The 20,069-nt window shown below is 43.7% G+C and overlaps 1 protein-coding gene across 1 annotated transcript in view; it reads left to right on the top strand.

The window, feature by feature from the left end:
* Positions 1–19,645, top strand: part of LOC121298121 (semaphorin-3G-like) — a 41,254-nt gene extending 21,609 nt beyond the window's left edge. Inside the window, exons 4-16 of the mRNA XM_041224950.1 lie at positions 4,273–4,392; positions 8,024–8,114; positions 10,605–10,721; positions 11,252–11,394; positions 12,774–12,888; positions 13,189–13,258; positions 13,867–14,011; positions 15,250–15,481; positions 15,746–15,837; positions 16,390–16,431; positions 16,531–16,756; positions 17,140–17,273; positions 17,523–19,645. Of these exons, the coding sequence (XP_041080884.1) occupies positions 4,273–4,392; positions 8,024–8,114; positions 10,605–10,721; positions 11,252–11,394; positions 12,774–12,888; positions 13,189–13,258; positions 13,867–14,011; positions 15,250–15,481; positions 15,746–15,837; positions 16,390–16,431; positions 16,531–16,756; positions 17,140–17,273; positions 17,523–17,990 (1,995 nt within the window). The 3' untranslated portion in view covers positions 17,991–19,645. The remainder of the gene's footprint in view (positions 1–4,272; positions 4,393–8,023; positions 8,115–10,604; positions 10,722–11,251; positions 11,395–12,773; positions 12,889–13,188; positions 13,259–13,866; positions 14,012–15,249; positions 15,482–15,745; positions 15,838–16,389; positions 16,432–16,530; positions 16,757–17,139; positions 17,274–17,522) is intronic.
* Positions 19,646–20,069: the final 424 nt, after the last annotated feature.

The raw sequence follows: 20,069 nt of genomic DNA, 5'->3' as shown, positions 1-20,069 counted from the left end.
AACTCTTGAATTCAGTGTCCCTCTAATGGTTATTTGTAAGTGTATTAATCTTTGAAATACTATACCCCTATTACAGTGTGAATGGTATAATGGCAGTATTTGAGTGAGACAGTCTAATGGCTGTATCAAAGAGTGGGTAGACAGTGAAGCGATTACATACAAGGGTATATGGTGTAATGACTATTACACTGGACAGCAAGATGACTGTGTTACAGTTGGGACTGTGCAATGTCGTCCACTAGCTCCAGAAGCAGGTAATAACACAAGGTGTGCAGCGAGTCTCTTACTGTTAGAAGAGGTGCCATCTAGTGCAGTTTGGTTAACAAACTGCACTAGATGACAAGCTGAATCTGGTTACAATAAGAGAGACCCAACACATGACCTCTAAACTTATTATAATTCACAAAAACAAAAGATTATACTCAGGAGCTGCTGTTAAACATAAAAGAGTGTTGTAGTTTTTTTGTTTCTTTTTTAAACTTAAGAATTCTTTAATCTGGTCTATGCACGGGATGACAGCGTGAATACAAGATAACGGGACTAATGCACATTAAGTTTTGAAACAAAGGCTGAAAGAAGTGAAGCAATGGGCAGAACAATCCTCAAGGCATCTGAAGGCAAGCCAGGGACACTTTGTTCAATTTTACAGAGAAAACAGAATCATAGGAAATCAAGAGCCTGGAATTATAGTAAAAGGGTACTGGCACTTGAGTTTAAAAACAACTCTGATCCAGCCATTTACACTAACCCAGAGATCTGAATTACTGCTACACACACAAGATAGCGCAGTATTCTTGGCATGTAAAATGAGCAAATGAAAATAGGCAGATTACTTTGGAAAACAAGCAGTAAACATACACCCATAAACACTCGATCATAAAATCTAATAAAACTTACAATGCTCTTAAAATATGCTTTTATATATAAATGTAGGTATTTCTCCTGTTGAAATTAATAATAGTTTTACATTTAAGTCCGTACATCACTTTCCTGTCCAATACTATCCAGCAATGGTCCAATGTTTATGGAGGACTACTCTCTCCCTCTCAGTCTGTTAGGGTCATTACGGGTAAAATAAAGTTGAGTGGAAATATCAAGGAGAAGATGCTTTTTTTTTTTTTTTGGCTCTTAATTCAGATTTTCAAATGCTGGAACTGTTCTAATCAGATTCATCCCAGGGTCACACTAAGACCTAAGAACTAAGCGCAGAATGAAAGAATGCCAGATCCTGGAACGAGAACATGTTGATCAGCAGTGAACTGTTATCCAGATGGCAATTTGATTGTGAACTATGAAACACACAGCCAGGGTGCAAATCTATCCAGAACTGGCTTTCAGAAACACAATTCTAATGGTCAATGATTGTCCACCTGATTTCCATTCCTCTGTGAATGCCTTCGTGCTGGGCTCTTCTTGCAACAGAAACGAGCAAGACGATCAAGCCAAGCAGCTTGAATGAGCTTACTGGGTCAATAGCCATCGCTTGGAAGAGTGTTTAGATGAAGGTGTTTCAGAAGGTGCTGATGATGGAAAGATGATGAGAACAAAGGCTCCCAGTGTAATAAGCTAAACATTTCAGTTTACGACAGCGTCCCCAGCCGTCCATAACTTTAAAACATGAATACTACATGCTGGGGTAAAGCAACAAGATAACTAAAGCAAGCAATAAGAGGAATCAGCCACAACTTTTGCATCCTTTCACCATGATAATATTTCTAGAAGACAGCAGGCTTGGGTGCAATCCAGGCTTGGGCAAACACAGATTCCCCCTCCCCCTCCTCCTCGTGATTTATTAAGGGCCTAATGGAGAGTAATGACCGACTAATGAGAACTGCTAATCCTGATCACTGGTCAGCTGCCCCCTCAATCTGTTTGCTTTATGATCTTTATCCCCAGAGGTCATCTTGCCCTCGACATTTAATTTATCCTCTGGCTCTGTGTTATTGCTTTTCAAAAAACACCGTGCGCCACCCCGTACCGGTTCAGTGTCTCCTGGGGAGACTTGAGACCTCCCTGGTGGAATGCAGATACAATGAGTGCCCTGTTAGTGAGAACCTCCAAGGGTCCTTCACTCACAGAGGCCTTGGTCATTGAAACACAATGTGTGAGCCACATTCAAACTGTGATTGTGAATTCGAAGACACGCCATTGTATTCAGTTAAAGCACAGGGAGCTGACCCTTAGTTAAGGCTTGCATTGGATAATGAATGTTTATTTACACAGAAATTCCGTCACGGGATAAAAGGAAAGAAAAGGTAGCTCGGGGCCAGTGTTTTAAGTATAAAGTGAAGGCTTTGGGAAAGTCCAAATATTTATGGCAGCTGATATTGGATATGCCCTTTGCAAATGTATATGTTACTTGTTTGTATAATGATACTTAAAACTAGCAACTTAGCTTTAACATTGTTTTAATTGGTACAGTGGCACAGTCCTATAGGTAGAATGTCATACCTTTTAGCTGAGATTCTATAGGTAGAATATCATAACTTTATCTAAGATTAGGTGGTGTGCTCAGCGATGTCCCATTCATAGGAACCTGCTTGGTTGGGAATTCACTAAAGCATTTCTAAGCGTTTGCTTAGCTAAATCCCAAATCATCTTGGTTTTGCACAATGGTTTTACCTGGTGGCACTTGCAATCAAAAGAGACCACAGTTACTCAGAACCCAGTGAATGCCAATACAATTTACAGCCAGAAAGCATTCCTGTTTGCACACTCCTTTGTCTCGCCTACACTGTGCAGAATGCTACCAACTGCTTCCAGTTATGGAAGTTATGTACACAGAAAGCATGAAGTGCTCTTAAAATGATTTACCACTGTGGTACCGTTAATCACGACTATAAAAACATTTTAAAAACAAACAAAAACATTCCACATGTGGTTTGATATCTGTGATATCTCTCGATCAGCCAGCCTGTCTCAGACTGTCTTCTGTGTCAGGGCTGAGTCTGTCACCCCCTTCTATTTGGCTGTGGCTGTGCAGTAGAAATGTGTTGCCTGATATCCATTTGACAGATATGCGCTGCAGACCCCTGAACCTTTAGCCAGCCCTGCATGATGTGCTGCTTTCTTTGGCCCTGATGACTTTAATTCCCTGTTAAAAGAGTACATCTGTCTGTTTAACTTGAAGGAGCTATGGGATAATCCAGCTGTGAGATTCTGTAGGGGATTACACTGCCACGGGGAGCACCTGTCTCCTCTTTCCAGCCAGGGGAGTTATAGGACCAAGCTGATAACTGCTACAGAGTACAAGCAATGAACGTCTCCTCTATGGGAACTGAGCAAGTCTGAGTTTAATCTAGTCTTCACATGGTAGGCTATTCCGTATTAAAAGTGCTTCCTATCTTCTGTTGCAAACTTACTCAGTGCTACATTTGAAGTAGCCTCTCACTGAGTGTCTCTGATTTTAGAAAACAACAACAACCTGATTTGTAATCTTTTTAATGACTGGTATTGTTCACTGTATTTACCAGCCTACTATACACTCACCTGCAATGGTTTGAAGATTCATATCAGGATAAATCTCACTGCTGTCTGTTCTGTGACAATCCCAGGAAATAATAGCAGCCCTTTGAGTAACTATAACCACAGAGCCAGCTGAGCAGACAAGCTTGACATCTTGGCCTAACTGAAGATAAAACTCTTGGCAATCTTCCGCTTGGCCAGCCAGGCCTCCTGTTTCCTATTGTAGCAATGCCAGCAGAGGAAATGGCCCTTCCCTTCAGGTCCTGTAATACTCTTTCTTAGCAAGTTCCTGAATCACTCCCCTGGGCTCAGTGGTCACCAGCACAGAGTTGTTTCTTGAGGTTTTTAGTTGTTGTTTGTTTGTTTAAAGATAGACAGAGAGGTTTCATGTAGGAGACAGGCAGTGTGTGATAAAAATGAATACTGTATACAAAATCAGTGAATGCAATAAAGTATCCAATACAGTATATGAACGCATATGAAAGGACAATGAAGCCTCTTTATTTTGCTTTCTGAGTTACACATTAAAAACATGTGAAATATTGAAAACAGTGAGTCAGTGAAAGGCTCTTAAACAAGAAATCACAGGACTTTTACAATGTACTGTCAACATGGCCTACCGGTGAGTTAAGAAAATGAGTGAATGATAGAACAGTGAAAATAGAGAGAGCAGTATGCAGTAGTATTATGTTACACTTTCTGTACATTACAGTATGCACACTGGACCATATTCACCGAGCTTCAGGTTATTTAAAGAATGCTTTTTCCTAGTCTCTTTTAACAATGTCTCTGTTTCTCCGCTGGCAGAGCGAATGCGCTAACTATGTCCGGATGCTGCACCCTTACAACCGGACTCACCTGCTGTCCTGCGCTACCGGAGCCTTCCAGCCCATGTGTGCCTTCATCTACGTGGGTCACAGGGGAGAGGTGAGAGGCCACCACTCATTCCACACTTCTTCCTCGGCTTAACCTTCTTTCTGATGTTTGTCTGTTACAAAGCTATTTTAGCACCCGGTTACACTGTACAATGTTAGTCTATTGTTTTTGATAATTGCTAACACAGGCAAAGTTAGGAAACGAAAGCCCCGTTGATTGTATGTAACCTTCTTGGCTTGGAATTCAGATTGCTAGCTCAGAGATTGCTGGCTCAGAGAACTGCGTATGTTAGGCGTTGAGGATAAGGACATTTCTTACAAATGCAGAGATAAGTCAAAAAAGCAGCATCCAGGCATAAGCTGTAGGTGTTGATCAGCATTCTTTATCAGAAGCATAGCAACACTGCAATTCTAATGATAACCCAGTGACTACAGCAAATCATTCACAGGGGATTCTTAACAGCAGCGGCTTTGTTAGACCTTTTTAAATTTGCACTAATAAAAATAAAGAAAAAAAAATGCTGCTTGTTCCAAGACTGAGAGAAATGCTCTATTGAGCACAGCACTGGACCAGCAAGCACATCCACACTGTCAGACAACAGACTTGGGCATAGGCCTGGGGGTCACATTCCTGACCTCTGAAGGATGCCCTTGTTCTGTTGAAGGACGACTCTGGCCAGACGCCCCTCCGAATAGCATCTTTAATAAGCAGGGTCTTGGCTGGTCAAGTCACTAAGGGATCCCGTCGTATTCAACAGACCCAGTGAATAATCAGACAGGCCGTTCTCTGTTCGGTGCAACAAACGGATGCCTGTGTTTTAACCAGGCTCAGTCTAGCGCCTCTTGAAGGGTCATGTGCTGCTGAAGTGCTTCTTCTTTACTGGGTGCCCATGGATTCAATAGAGCTTTGTGTTGAGAGCCTGGTGTTGGAGACTCGTGCTTGCCAGAGACCTGCTAAGATCAGGCACAGGCGAGGCATACCGTATGTTAGAACAGCCAATTCATAAAAGGGACACTGTGTCTATGTCTTAATTTAAACTCTTACCTGCCGTGCTCTTTATCTTTCTTCTTCCTTTGTCTTTCAAGCCACAAAAAAAGGAATTCAGATAAACCTTGTTTACCTACTGTGGCCAATTTTACCAGCCCTTGTTTTGTACAGGTGATGAAACGTTTAATAAGTGTTTTTTTTTTTTTTTTCAAAGAATATGTTATGAAATAGCCCTCGAAATCAGGATGAATACAAACCTGTATTTTCAAACAGGCATCTTCTCCGCATGTCCAGGGAGTTGAGATTAAATGACAGAGGTATTACTCGTCTGCAGAGATGCATGCTGGGAGTCTGGAGGCTCGTTGCGTGCCGTGGCGAGACTCTATCCAGTCCTCAGGCGGCACGAATGAGTCTTAAAAGGGTCCAGTGAAAGCTGTTCTGTTTGAGTTGGCAGGTTCCAAAGGGCCAAGAATTCAAAAGGCCAAGCCCCAGCACCTCCCCTCTAATCAATAGCAGGCTGCGTTTATTTCCTCTGTTAAACTGATAATGACTTATTCAAGGGAGGCTTTCCTTGGACTCAGAAAGAAAATGTTTGAAAAAGAAAAATGTTCCCAGTGTTGGTGCAAGAACAGAAAGGAAGTCACTGCTCCATGTCGGGCTGGGGAGCAGGAATACGAGTGGCATTTATAAAACTAATATTTCCTCTGTTATTTTAGCAGCCGTTTGTTCTGAGGGATCTGCACAACAGTTCTGCCACATCTGGCGTTTTTATAAAGCGAGAGATTTTGAATTTACTGCCAGTTTTTTTTTTTTTAATTCTCCAGTTTCCCACCATGAGATTTAATGAACCTTTGTAAAGCAGTGCTGGAGCAGGTACAAGCTCAGCTACACCAGGCAACCAACCAAAATGATATTCCCACCCTCCTCCCTCTACCAGCACTCCAGTGCTGTGTGTGTGGGCTGTCAGCTGGGTTGACGTTTCCCACCCTCCTCCCTCTACCAGCACTCCAGTGCTGTGTGTGTGGGCTGTCAGCTGGGTTGAAGTTTCCCACCCTCCTCCCTCTACCAGCACTCCAGTGCTGTGTGTGTGGGCAGTCAGCTGGGTTGAAGTTTCCCACCCTCCTCCCTCTACCAGCACTCCAGTGCTGTGTGTGTGGGCTGTCAGCTGGGTTGAAGTTTCCCACCCTCCTCCCTCTACCAGCACTCCAGTGCTGTGTGTGTGGGCAGTCAGCTGGGTTGAAGTTTCCCACCCTCCTCCCTCTACCAGCACTCCAGTGCTGTGTGTGTGGGCAGTCAGCTGGGTTGAAGTTTCCCACCCTCCTCCCTCTACCAGCACTCCAGTGCTGTGTGTGTGGGCAGTCAGCTGGGTTGAAGTTTCCCACCCTCCTCCCTCTACCAGCACTCCAGTGCTGTGTGTGTGGGCTGTCAGCTGGGTTGAAGTTTCCCACCCTCCTCCCTCTACCAGCACTCCAGTGCTGTGTGTGTGGGCTGTCAGCTGGGTTGAAGTGCTGGTCGCTGTCCGCATGACTCCATTGATCTCACTGTACCTGCTCCGCTCCATTCCATTTGTTGTACAGGTCTGAAAAGTGCAGTTTTGAAAGAAAAACGCTTTATACAAAATATGTATTTTCATTGCAAAACCCAGTATCTGGTACTAGACTTGGTTAAAGGGAAAGTCTCAGTTTGATGCCTTGCTGCCAGCTGGTTGGGTAATGACAGTAAAGAAAGAGTTGAAGGGGGCAATTTCAAACTCCAAGGAAGACTTTATGTAAGCAAGGCTTGCAAACTAAAGATGTATGAAACTCTGTGTAATTCCAGATATCATGTTTTAAAATGAAAATATAAGCTTGTGATGTGCTTTTTTTCAAACTGCATGCTTGAGACCTGCATAGAGAATGGAAGGGCACATCAGGTAAGATTAAAGGAATTATATTGTGGAATTATATAGCTGCAACCACTTTGAGGTGTAACACTGATCATCTACAGCAGTGGTTCCCAAACCCGGTCCTGGGGACCCCATGCGTCTGCTGGTTTTCATTCCAATTGAGCGCTCAGTTACTTAACAAGACCCTTCATTGAACTGACCATTTGCTTAATTAGAGCTTTTTAATTGTTTTCAGCTCTTAAACAGTTGCAGAGTTCAAGTTACTTATAAAATGTCACAGCTAACTTGAAATATGCAACTGTTAAGAGCTGAAAACCATAATTAAGCAAATTATCAATTCAATTAAGGGTCTCGTTGAATCAGTTCCTCAGTTGGAATCAAAACCAGCAGACACAGGGGTCCTCAGAAACAGGGTTGGGAACCACTGATCTACAGTGCCAGGGTCACTGCAGTATGTGAGGGAGTGTGAAGATATTGGATTTATGGACCTTTCCAGATTTATGGGACAAAAGTTAAACAGTGCTGGTCTTTGTGCAATTCCAGTCTTTTAGCAGGGCTGAACCCTTGGAATGGTGGCATCTTCTCATCTGCTGCCAGCAGTCAACTACACTGTGTGAACTGCATGGCTGAGTTGTGAAAGTAAAGCTGAGCAGGTGCTGGGGGGGGCTGGAAACCCTCCAGTACGTTTACATCAACTCCACGTGGGGGGTTCAGCAGCCTGCAATGACGGGCTCGCCTCTTATTTAACAGCACTGCAGGTTAAAGCTAACTCCCCCTCCTGTCCACTCTGTGTCTTGTTTTGTTTCACAGCATGTGTTCAGGATGGACCCTGCTAGCGTGGAGAACGGGCGGGGCAGGTGCCCTCATGATCCCGGCAAGCCCTTCGCAAGCACCTTCATCGGTGTGTGCCTTTCTTGAAATATAATACAATAGGAATTGTAGTTTTATCAAACCGGATTCCGACAAGAACCTTTCTGCTACATTTAAACATTCTGTATTCTATGCCTTTGTTTTTAGAACTTCTGTATTGCCCAGCATTTTGAGCCATTCCAGATGACATTACTTACGCCCAGCTGAGCTTTCCCTCTGTATGTTTTGCCTATTTCAGCTCAGTGCTATAAAATCTTAAATAGCACAAACTGCTATGCTGTGGGAATATTACAGTACTTCATCCCTGATGTTGTTATTGTTGGATTTGTTGATCAGACACTGCTGAACACACAGAGCCCTATGCAAACGCATCAGACACTGCTGAACACACAGAGCCCTATGCAAACGCATCAGACACTGCTGAACACACAGAGCCCTGTGCAAACGCATCAGACACTGCTGAACACACAGAGCCCTGTGCAAACGCATCAGACACTGCTGAACACACAGAGCCCTATGCAAACGCATCAGACACTGCTGAACACACAGAGCCCTATGCAAACGCATCAGACACTGCTGAACACACAGAGCCCTATGCAAACGCATCAGACACTGCTGAACACACAGAGCCCTATGCAAACGCATCAGACACTGCTGAACACACAGAGCCCTATGCAAACGCATCAGACACTGCTGAACACACAGAGCCCTGTGCAAACGCATCAGACACTGCTGAACACACAGAGCCCTGTGCAAACGCATCAGACACTGCTGAACACACAGAGCCCTATGCAAACGCATCAGACACTGCTGAACACACAGAGCCCTATGCAAACGCATCAGACACTGCTGAACACACAGAGCCCTATGCAAACGCATCAGACACTGCTGAACACACAGAGCCCTATGCAAACGCATCAGACACTGCTGAACACACAGAGCCCTATGCAAACGCATCAGACACTGCTGAACACACAGAGCCCTGTGCAAACGCATCAGACACTGCTGAACACACAGAGCCCTATGCAAACGCATCAGACACTGCTGAACACACAGAGCCCTATGCAAACGCATCAGACACTGTTGAACACACAGAGCCCTGTGCAAACGCATCAGACACTGCTGAACACACAGAGCCCTATGCAAACGCATCAGACACTGCTGAACACACAGAGCCCTATGCAAACGCATCAGACACTGCTGAACACACAGAGCCCTATGCAAACGCATCAGACACTGCTGAACACACAGAGCCCTGTGCAAACGCATCAGACACTGCTGAACACACAGAGCCCTATGCAAACGCATCAGACACTGCTGAACACACAGAGCCCTGTGCAAACGCATCAGACACTGCTGAACACACAGAGCCCTATGCAAACGCATCAGACACTGCTGAACACACAGAGCCCTGTGCAAACGCATCAGACACTGCTGAACACACAGAGCCCTATGCAAACGCATCAGACACTGCTGAACACACAGAGCCCTATGCAAACGCATCAGACACTGTTGAACACACAGAGCCCTGTGCAAACGCATCAGACACTGCTGAACACACAGAGCCCTGTGCAAACGCATCAGACACTGCTGAACACACAGAGCCCTATGCAAACGCATCAGACACTGCTGAACACACAGAGCCCTATGCAAACGCATCAGACACTGCTGAACACACAGAGCCCTGTGCAAACGCATCAGACACTGTTGAACACACAGAGCCCTGTGCAAACGCATCAGACACTGCTGAACACACAGAGCCCTATGCAAACGCATCAGACACTGCTGAACACACAGAGCCCTGTGCAAACGCATCGGACACTGCTGAACACACAGAGCCCTAGGCAAACTCATCAGACAAGGCTGCCAACAAGGTCTCAGTCCTGGCTGCAAAATGCACTAGCATGTTCTTTTCAGAACCAATGAAAATTCATTTGACTGGCTTCAAAGTTCAGGCATCCGAGCCAAACCTGCCACACCTTACAACATGGCACAAATCAGATGACACACAAGCCATGAGTAATGCTTGTAAAACAGTTGTAAGTACTGTATAAAGTTCAAAGTATATTTTCTAATAAAAGGGAAATAATAACTGACATTCAACACTTGCCCGATGTTCTTCCTATCTTGTGTTCCAAGTAATGCCAGTCCCTAACCTGTAACATCTCACAAGGCATATAATAAAAGTGATCCTATTTCTTAAAAGGAGTCAGTGACCAATCACCCTGGGAAACTCTCAAATGTCTCCACAATGAAACTCTCAAATGTCTCCACAATGTCATTATACGATGCTTGACACAATATGATAAAAATGAATCGATACACAATTATTCAATTCACCCCAAGCAATTCCCTCTCTGTGATCTTGTTTCAGTACAGCTGCGCTCTCTCTTTATTTTTGTTTTTTTTATTTCATCAGCACCCTCGGTGGGTTTAGAAAGTGAATATTGTAACACGTTATCAATGCACTGCCACTGCCTGCCTGGCTGCTAAATCTGTCTCTCTGCCTCCCCCCCTGCAGGTGGTGAGCTCTACACAGGGCTGACGGCAGACTTCCTGGGGCGGGATTCTGTGATTTTCCGTAGTATGGGCTCCCGTTCCACAATGAGAACAGAGACTGACCAGCGGCTGTTACACGGTTAGCCCCTCCGACCCTGTCGAACTCTCCAGCACTTCCGGAGATTGTATTATTAGGGCTGCTGGATGCAAGTCAGTCGAAGTTTTAGGACAAAAAATAAATAAATAAAGAAATACATTATTTTAGCAACAAGGCCATTTTCCATCAGGAAGCTCCTGGTGCAGATCTTGCTGATTTAACCCTCAGCTCTGTCTGAGAATTACAAAACTAACAGAAAGCCTTGGAAGCTGCCTATAATTTAATAAACAGTAGCCCACCTTGTTGGAGTTAAACTGAAGTCTGATTTAAAACAGATTAATTAGTCTACGCTTGAAGACTTCCCCTACTTTCTTTACCAAGCTGCTCACTATCAGTTCATTGCCAGTGTTTCATCAAATTTTCCAGACAGTAAAACTTGGATATTAGTTTCCAGGAAAATGTTGTTTCTTTAGTTTTAGTATATGTTAAATTGGGAACTTTTTTGGTGCCAGAAAGTTTCCTCATGGTTCAAGCAGACTGGAATTCATGCAAGGATTTCTTCCCGTCTACAGATCCCAAGTTTGTGGCGGCTCATTTGATCCCGGACAATGACGATCGCGACAATGACAAGGTCTATTTCTTCTTCACCGAGAAGGCCATGGAAGCCAATGGCAAAAGTGGCGCCATCTACAGCCGCGTAGGGCGTGTGTGCGCGGTGAGTCTGTGGCATGGTTAATCGGAATTGCTAACTTCATAAATACAGTAAAACCAAGAGCAGCAGTTGGATTGTTGTAAAAGTTTTGATCACACACAAACTATTGTCAGTGGAGTCACTCATGAACATGTTATTGAACAGCTGGACTGGTTTTCTTCCTCAATCTTGTTGAGTCGATCTCATTCCATCATTGTAGATTTGAAAACACAATGCCAATCGTAACAGCTGGCTTGCAGTGTGCTTCATTCAGTCAGTAATTCAATCTCCAGCTTTCGGGGAAAAATATGGAAGCCCACAAGTATCCAGTGACATGCTTCCCAAAACATGTTTCAATGCATATTATAATGCTCATGGGCCAGCTGTAATGCTTTATGTGTTGGTGATGCATTAGCAGCAGCAGTAAATAATACAGTGAGAAGTACTTGGGCCAAACCAAACAGATCTTGCTTCACAGCTGCACTGCGTTTGGTTGAGATTCAATGAATGCCTGAATAGCACTCGGGTAAAACTGCTCTCATCACAGATGATTCCTCACAGTCACCCTCAACACGTCAGCACCATTTCAGTTCTGGCTTTGATCGCTACATACATGCAGCACATTGAAGTTGGCGTTTTCCTAGCGGCTATAATTTCTTGAAACCTGATAAGGTGCCATTAAGCAGTCTGCCACAATCAACTTTTCTGATTTAAACAGATGTCACCATCTGGTTTGGCCAAACTCTTGTGTGCATGAATACAGATACAGACAGCTACTTTTTTTAAGAGCAGTACTATAATTACACCAGGCCTTTCCTAGACAGACTTGACCCTCCAGTGACTTTTCAGAAGTGCTAAATCCAACACTGATGTAAAGATTTGCTTTCGAGAGGCAATAACTAACCAGCGTCACTTCACACAGTGGCTGATCACAGGGCACTAAAGAGACGTTCCAGGGGTTTCATTGCTTGGTGTGGATAAACTCCCCCAAGGGCTCTTTAGTGTTTCCTGTCTGCCGTCTCTCTGGCCCTGAAACAGGTTGCTGCTTGCATGCCCTCAATGGTACAGAAGGTTGCATGACATGCTGGTATATCAGCATACCACATATCGCAGGTGCTTAGCTAATTCCAGCATTGAAAAAAAATAAACATAATACCAGCATTCTGTTATGTTACCACATCCCTACAATTAAGGTTTTTTTCATGCCTCTCTGTCTTTCTAGGGGCTTGTGTTTTTTTTAATCAGCTAGTTTGTATCAACGTGCCGTTTTCATTAGTGGGGTTGAACAAGTCTTCACTGAATGTTGGTATTTCGGAGTTATCCGAGAGCAGAAAGAGACCAATGAATTGCCCAGCCACCATGAGTCCAACTCTGTAAAGCAGCTCTCTCTCGTTGTGTTACAGAATGATGCGGGCGGTCAGAGAGTGCTGGTCAACAAGTGGAGCACCTTCATCAAGGCCAGGCTGGTGTGCTCCGTCCCCGGACCTCACGGGATAGACACGCACTTCGACGAGCTGGGTAAGATACATTATTGATCTGAGTACTTTTTTGCTGTTTTTTTTTTTTTTTTTACTATTAAAACAATTGTATTTCTTTCTGACAATGAGTCTTTAAGCTTGCTTTTGACAGCCCTGTGCATATTATTCTGTAAATCTTCACAGTGTTACAAGCACGTATATCTAGCGGTGTGTTTGCATTGATATGTGTGAGCTGGTGGGCGGGTTCTAGGGTTCAGGAGATGTCCTGATTGGAGGCTGCCCTTTCCTATAACCCCGCCCCAAGGTACATGCAATTTAATCCTTTGTGTCTGGTTCTCAGAGGACGTCTTTCTGCTGAGAACAAAGGATGAGAAAAACCCAGAGGTCTACGCAATATTCAGCACCATCAGGTGATCCTCCAACTCCCTTTCCTCACACCCTCTCTCAGCTCTCTTCCACCTCCTCACTGCATAAAACCATAATCTGTTATTTCAACAGTTAATTGGATTCCTTTTCAAAATCATTGTATTGTTCCCCCTAGGATAGTTATAGTTAATATAACTATAATGTTATATTTGATTTCCATTGTGACTGCTTGTTATTTCTGGATGGAAAAAACTTGCCCTGTCAGAATGGTGATAGATTATATATTATGTGTGTGTGTCTGTGTGTGTGTATCTATATCTATATCTATATATATATATATATATATATATATATATATATATATATATATATATATATATATATATATATATATATATATATATATATATATATATATATATATATATATAATATATATATATATATATATATATATATATATATATATATATATATATATATATATATATATATATATATATATATATATATATATATATATATATATATATATAATTAGCTTGATTGGCTTGTTTCATATTGTCTTATTATTTAAAATTGATACTCTAAAGATGAAATCCCTTTCCGTATGCTTCAATAATAACTCATGGATCTGTCTTCCTCTCTTCAGCAATGTGTTCCAGGGCTTTGCAGTGTGTGTCTATCGCATGGCGGACATTCGTGAGGCGTTCAACGGCCCTTTCGCCCACCAGGAGGGTCCCAACTACCAGTGGAGTGCCTTCGAGGGCAGAGTGCCCTACCCACGGCCCGGCGTGGTAAGCCTCTTATCTCCGTGGTCTGGAGTGAACTTAACCACGTGCCAGTCCCAGAACGTGCGGTGTGGTCTGCAGTGTTGTCTCTATACATTGTGGCTTCATTGTTTGCTTGGGAAAAAAAACTACCTGCATTTGCCAAGTTTTTAGTTTTTTTTAACTGAGACATCTTGTAAAAGTTTATTACGATCACCCTTAGTAAAAGTGTAGTAAAGCATAGTAAAACTGTAGTGAATGCATGGCAAAGCACAGGCAAGCATAGTAAAGCATGGTAAAATAAAATTATGGACTATGCTATTTTTATGTTCCTTTTAAGTAATGTTTTCAATAGCTGCCAGGTCAGTACATTATAATCCTGCTCTTTAGGGCAACAGCAATTCAGTAATCTGGAAAATCAGAATGTGAATCAATCAGCACCTCATTGAACCAGCGCTGAAACATCTCTGAAACAGAATCACCAACATCGATTCATACAGTGTGGCTTTCATGAATCCTGCCGAAGCTGCGCCTTTCTGTTTCTGAAGAATGACACACACTCACACTCGAGGCTGGCAGCTCTCAGAGAGATGGGAGTCACACACACTGCCTTGTTGTCTGACTGTTGGTTCCTTCAGTTGAACCCCTTTATATACCACACAACACAGCAAACAAAGGGAAAACGTGTCTTGAAGCAACATCTTCTGACGGGACGGGAACCTCTAGGGTTTCAGAGTGTGCATCGATCTATTTAACCTTACTTGTTTCGAACTGTCTAAAGTCTGTCATTAATATCAAAAACAGAATGGTCACAAAAAGCTGAAAGCCGTCTGCAATGGTTAACACCTACGACAGAAAAAGCACAGTGAGTGCATGGCTGAACACAAGCATTGCAAACCATAGGCCAGTATGGTAAATCCTGGTGACAAAGCATGATTAACCTTAGTAAAGCACATTCAATCTGTAGCATGAGCTTGGGTAAAAGCATGGGGAAAAAACAAAATTACAGGTTATCACAGTCAGGAGACAGCATTTAACATGAAGTGATTCTAATTCCTACCTAGAGTTAGCGACCCACATTCACAAGTATTCACAAATACAGAGGATGCTATTTGGTACCGCTACTACGCCATGGTATTGCAGGTAGCTCACGTAGCCCCCAGTTTAGACAGTGGGAGGGAGCAATGTGGCTGTTGAAGACAAGACAGAAGCTTTTTCATTAAGCCTTTATTTTTTTTCTTTCTCTCTCTCACTCTCTCCTCCAGTGCCCGAGCAAGATCACGAACCAGCCGGGCCGGCAGTTTGGCAGCACCAAGGACTACCCGGACGGAGTGCTCCAGTTTGCCCGCAGTCACCCGCTCATGTCCCAGCCAGTGTACCCGGCCCTGCGGCAGCCTGTGCTGGTCAAGACCAACGTAGAGTACCGGCTGGGGCACATCGTGGTGGACCGCGTGGAGGCCGAGGACGGGCAGTACGACGTCATGTTCATCGGCACGGGTGAGACGGACAGCTCCTTCTTTATCCTCCCTGTCGGAGGATATAGGGATATATAACATCTTGTGGGATCAGGGTCTGATATATACAGCGTCTGCTGGGATCAGGGTCTGATATATACAGCGTCTGCTGGGATCAGGGTCTGATATATACAACGTCTGCTGGGATCAGGGTCTGATATATACAACGTCTCATGATATATACAGCGTCTTGCTGGCACTATATTGTTAAGTCCTTAATGACTCCTGGCCCTCTCCCCTTCTCCAGATGCTGGCTCTGTGCTCAAGGGAATTGTGTTACACAGCGGAAACTCTCTCCACACTGAAGAGGTAACCCTGGAAGAGCTGCAGGTCTTCAAGGTATGAACCTCGCACCTTATAACGGTCTATCATAGTATATGCATAGGAGCATAGACTGGAATCACATCGGAATCATGGTAAAGCACATGCACGCATTGCATATCATATACATGGTGAATCTATGGTAAACAGACGTGGATTCAAAACTGCAAAATTACTTTGGTAAACTTTGATAAGGACTGCCCTGATCTAAGATAAGAGATCTTCTGGGTTAGAGATGCTCAGTGATTAGAGAGTTTTGGCTCCAGATGCAGTGTAATTGCACTTAAATTGCATGTGTGTGTTGGTTACATAGTAATTACATAGTACTGTAAGTACACAGTCACATGTGTAAACTCAGTGTAATTACAGGAGACACTAGGAACTGCCAAGATGTTTACTTTTTTTAACTAGGCATTCTGTTGCACTGCAATACACAACCACGTGCAATTACTGTGTCATTACAATATAATCACACGCTAGTTGGAGAAACTTAATGAAAGCGCCACAGATTGTGCTGTATAGCACGCTGGTGACAAATCAAGTGTTTCATTCTCTGTTTTCAATTTTCAGGTGCCAACACCCATTACCTCCATGAAGATCTCTGTCAAACGGGTAAGTCTTTTAGACACTGTACTGCATCTCTAACCAGGACTTTGGTCACTGCAGTGACTGGCGCACTGTATTATTAACCCCGTCCCATTTCCTTTCCAGCAAATGCTGTACGTGGGCTCCCAGGTGGGAGTGGCACAGGTGAGGCTGCATCGCTGCGAGACGTACGGAAAGGCGTGTGCAGAGTGCTGTCTGGCACGGGATCCCTACTGTGCCTGGGACGGGGTCTCCTGCACCCGCTACCAGCCCCACAACAAGAGACGCTTCCGCAGGCAGGACATCCGCAATGGAAACCCAGTCCACCAGTGCCTGGACCAGAACGTCAGCGGTGAGCCACCTTCACTTTCTATTCCAGTGTGGAACAGAAATACGGTAGGTCCAGAACTATGAACCCACCTGGCAAAGATGATCACCAGCCAGTCAGCTTGGACCAGATCATATCCATAATCTAATCAGCGCATCATTTTGAGAAAATCAGAAAGAAGTTCATTAGGAAGTTTTGGAGCAACATCTTCTACTTTTGAGTACTTTTAGCACGGCCATTATACACCCGAAGTAGGTGGAGTCATAATTCTATTCCTACTGTTTATACATGTTTATTATTATCAGGTTGTGTGACAAGCAGTTCTTGCCTCTCTGTTCTATGGGTAAGGGGGAGGACTCTGTAGTTATCGTCTTTCCTGTCCGATTCCCTGCTTCTCTCTCCCACAGTGGAAGACTTGGACAGCACAGAGGAAAAGGTGGTGTACGGGACAGAGAACAACAGCACCTTCCTGGAGTGTGTTCCCAAATCTCCCCAGGCCACCGTCACCTGGTTTGTGGAGAGAGATGACCACAGAGATGAGGTCAGTGCTTTGAGGACTGATCAATCCCAGCATCTAGCGCCTGCCTTGTTATTTAACATATCTTTAATTATTGCAATTATACAGTGCAGGTAAGTCAATAAGGTTAGAAGTGAGTTTTGTTTGTCCTTCTTCTGCACTGTAGCAGTATAACAGCAATATTATATTCAATAGTGATAATGCAGTTTACTCAGGGTGTAACTCGTTTTCAGGCAATTAATGAGACATTTTTGTCAACTATGCTTCCCCCAGGTGAAGACTGATGAGCGGATGATCTGGACGGAGCAGGGCCTGCTGTTCCGCAAGGTGTTCCGGCACGACGAGGGGGTGTATGTGTGCCAGTCGCGGGAGCACGGCTTTGCCCAGACGCTGCTGCGCATATCCCTGGAGGTCCTGCGTGGGGAGACACTGAGGGAGCTCTTCAACAAGGAGGGCGGGGCCGGAGAGGAGTGGGCGGGGTACCGGCCACTGCCTTGCCACATCCAGCGGGCCACGCCCCATGGACGCTCCTGGTTCAAGGACATCATGCAGCTGATTGGCCCATCCAATCTGCCGCGCGTAGAGGAGTACTGCGAGCGGGTCTGGTGCAGCGATAAGCAGAGGCGCAAACACAAGGCCATGTTGAACAAGTACAAGCTGGCACAGGAGAGCGGGCGCAAGGCACGGAACAAGGGCTCGGACGAGAGGCACAGGATCCCGCGATCGCTTAGAGACACGTAGGGAATTTCATCTCATGAACGCTGACTTGGCTCTGGGGCTGAGAGGGCAAGGACTTAGCAGAAGAGAATTTCTTCAGCTTGGGTGAAAGACATTTCTAGGAGTCAGCAGCCTGCAACTCTCACCTCTTGGCCTAACTGAACTCTGTTTGAAACATCAGACTGTATCTCTCAGTCGAGGCTAACTAGTGGCCACTCCAAGGCAACTTGCATAAACTTTTTAAACCCTTCTTTGTTTCTTGTAAAATACTGTAAATGGGTCTCCTTCGGACCGCACAGCTGTTTCGGTGTGTTGACAGTTTGATATCTCTTTCCACCACATACCGTGGTTTGTTCACACGGTACTCACAAACACACACTCATTATCACTCACTGGCCAGAGTTTCCCAGCCTCATTCCCAGGGGTTATGCTTGCAGTCTGTGAAGCTCTCGAGTATTTATTTTATATTTTAAATAAATCTGCTGTGAAGGTGTGGAGTCGAGAAAAAGCATGGGGAATTTACTGCCGAACTTACATGTTAGTCATTCAACTGAAAAGTTGCGACCATTTTACCAGCAAAAACTGACAACTCTATCAGCTAACTGGTACTTTTACTGGCAAAAGTGGGCAGTATTTATTGGCAGACCTCAGTCTTTTTCATTCTTAAAGCATCATCTGATATTTTTTTCTGGTAAAATCAATCCTTTTAATGACAAAACATGCCTTTTCTCTTTCTCATGCTTCAGTAAACAAAAGCTGACAGTCCTGCTGTCTGCTGGGATATTTTTACTGGTAAAAGCTGGATCACTCTCCCTGACACAACATTTTTTTCTGACATTGTAAGGATGTTGGTCAAGCCTATTAATGTAATACATACTGATCATTTTTACTGGAGAAAAGAAAGTTACATACGTGTTTTAGCTGACTGACGTTTGTGTAAACGTTTTCTTACTTTACTTATTAATCTTCCAAAATGATATTTATGTGATAAACTATACTTTGTGTACCACTTGCAGTTCATTTTTATTGCCCTTGTTGAGTTACTGTAGATAACGTTTGCTGTACAGTAGTCCCTCATTCCATTAGTAGTCCATTTAGTTTTAATGGTCTTGAATTTGGAAGTTGTCATGGCAAAAACAAAGACTTTGAGCAACTTATTAAACTATAGTATCAGTCATTTAATGTTGTGTCTGGTATTGGTATATGAATGAAAATGCTACCTTGGTCCAGCCAATGCAGCTGTCCATATGATAGTTCCTTGCATAGCAGTGGCAACACATTGCCATTGAAGACCATTAGGAAATCTTTCAAGTTTTTACATCATTGCTCTTTCCCAAAGGATCATCATAGCAGAATGCTGAATCTAACAGCAGAACTGCAGGAACCTTTGTTTTTGCCTGCAAAACATCCTGGTTTATATATTGAAAAAAAAAAAAAAAATGTAAATGACCGAAATGACTTCACTAAATAATTGTGCAAAGCCACAGAATGATACTGTTAACCTAAAGGATTGTTCAAATAAACTGTTCCTGACATTGTACAGGCCTTGCAAAATGACAGCAAGCATGGAGCACACCAGAGATTGACCATTGCCGCTCTATACAGAACTGAGGGGACCACCTCTGGAAAAAGTGTGTGTAATTTAATGATGTATTTATATTCTATTTAATGACCTCCCTCATGCATGTATCGGAGTGATTTTTTATTTTTTTTTGTATTTTTTGGAGCACAGCATAACTTTGTATTTTTTATTGAATCTTTTCTATATACTTTTTCTTTAGTTTTTTCCCTTATAAAAGCTGTTGCCAAGGCAATACAACTGCCTGTTGTTGGTTATGATGTGCATTTTGCTCATAGTGGGGGTTCATTACAAGTGACTGCTGCAGCCTCTGCTGATCAAAAACATGACTTGACTGGATATCGCTGCCAATGAAGGGAACACAGTACAGGGCTGCTGAGTTGTCGGGCATGTGATAGAGGCACAGCCAGCTAACTGTCTGCGGTACTCCAGGGGTGTCAAACGATGGGCGCTATAATTGTGCCCACGTAACATTACATTCGCAGATAGATTCGATGCTCATTGCTTGCATTACTCCAGATCAT

Source organism: Polyodon spathula, chromosome 23 (genome assembly GCF_017654505.1).
Source record: "Polyodon spathula isolate WHYD16114869_AA chromosome 23, ASM1765450v1, whole genome shotgun sequence".
NCBI classification, from domain to species: Eukaryota; Metazoa; Chordata; class Actinopteri; order Acipenseriformes; family Polyodontidae; genus Polyodon; species Polyodon spathula.
Note: the sequence above shows the minus strand (reverse complement) of the source record. Positions and strands in the feature narration are given on the sequence as shown.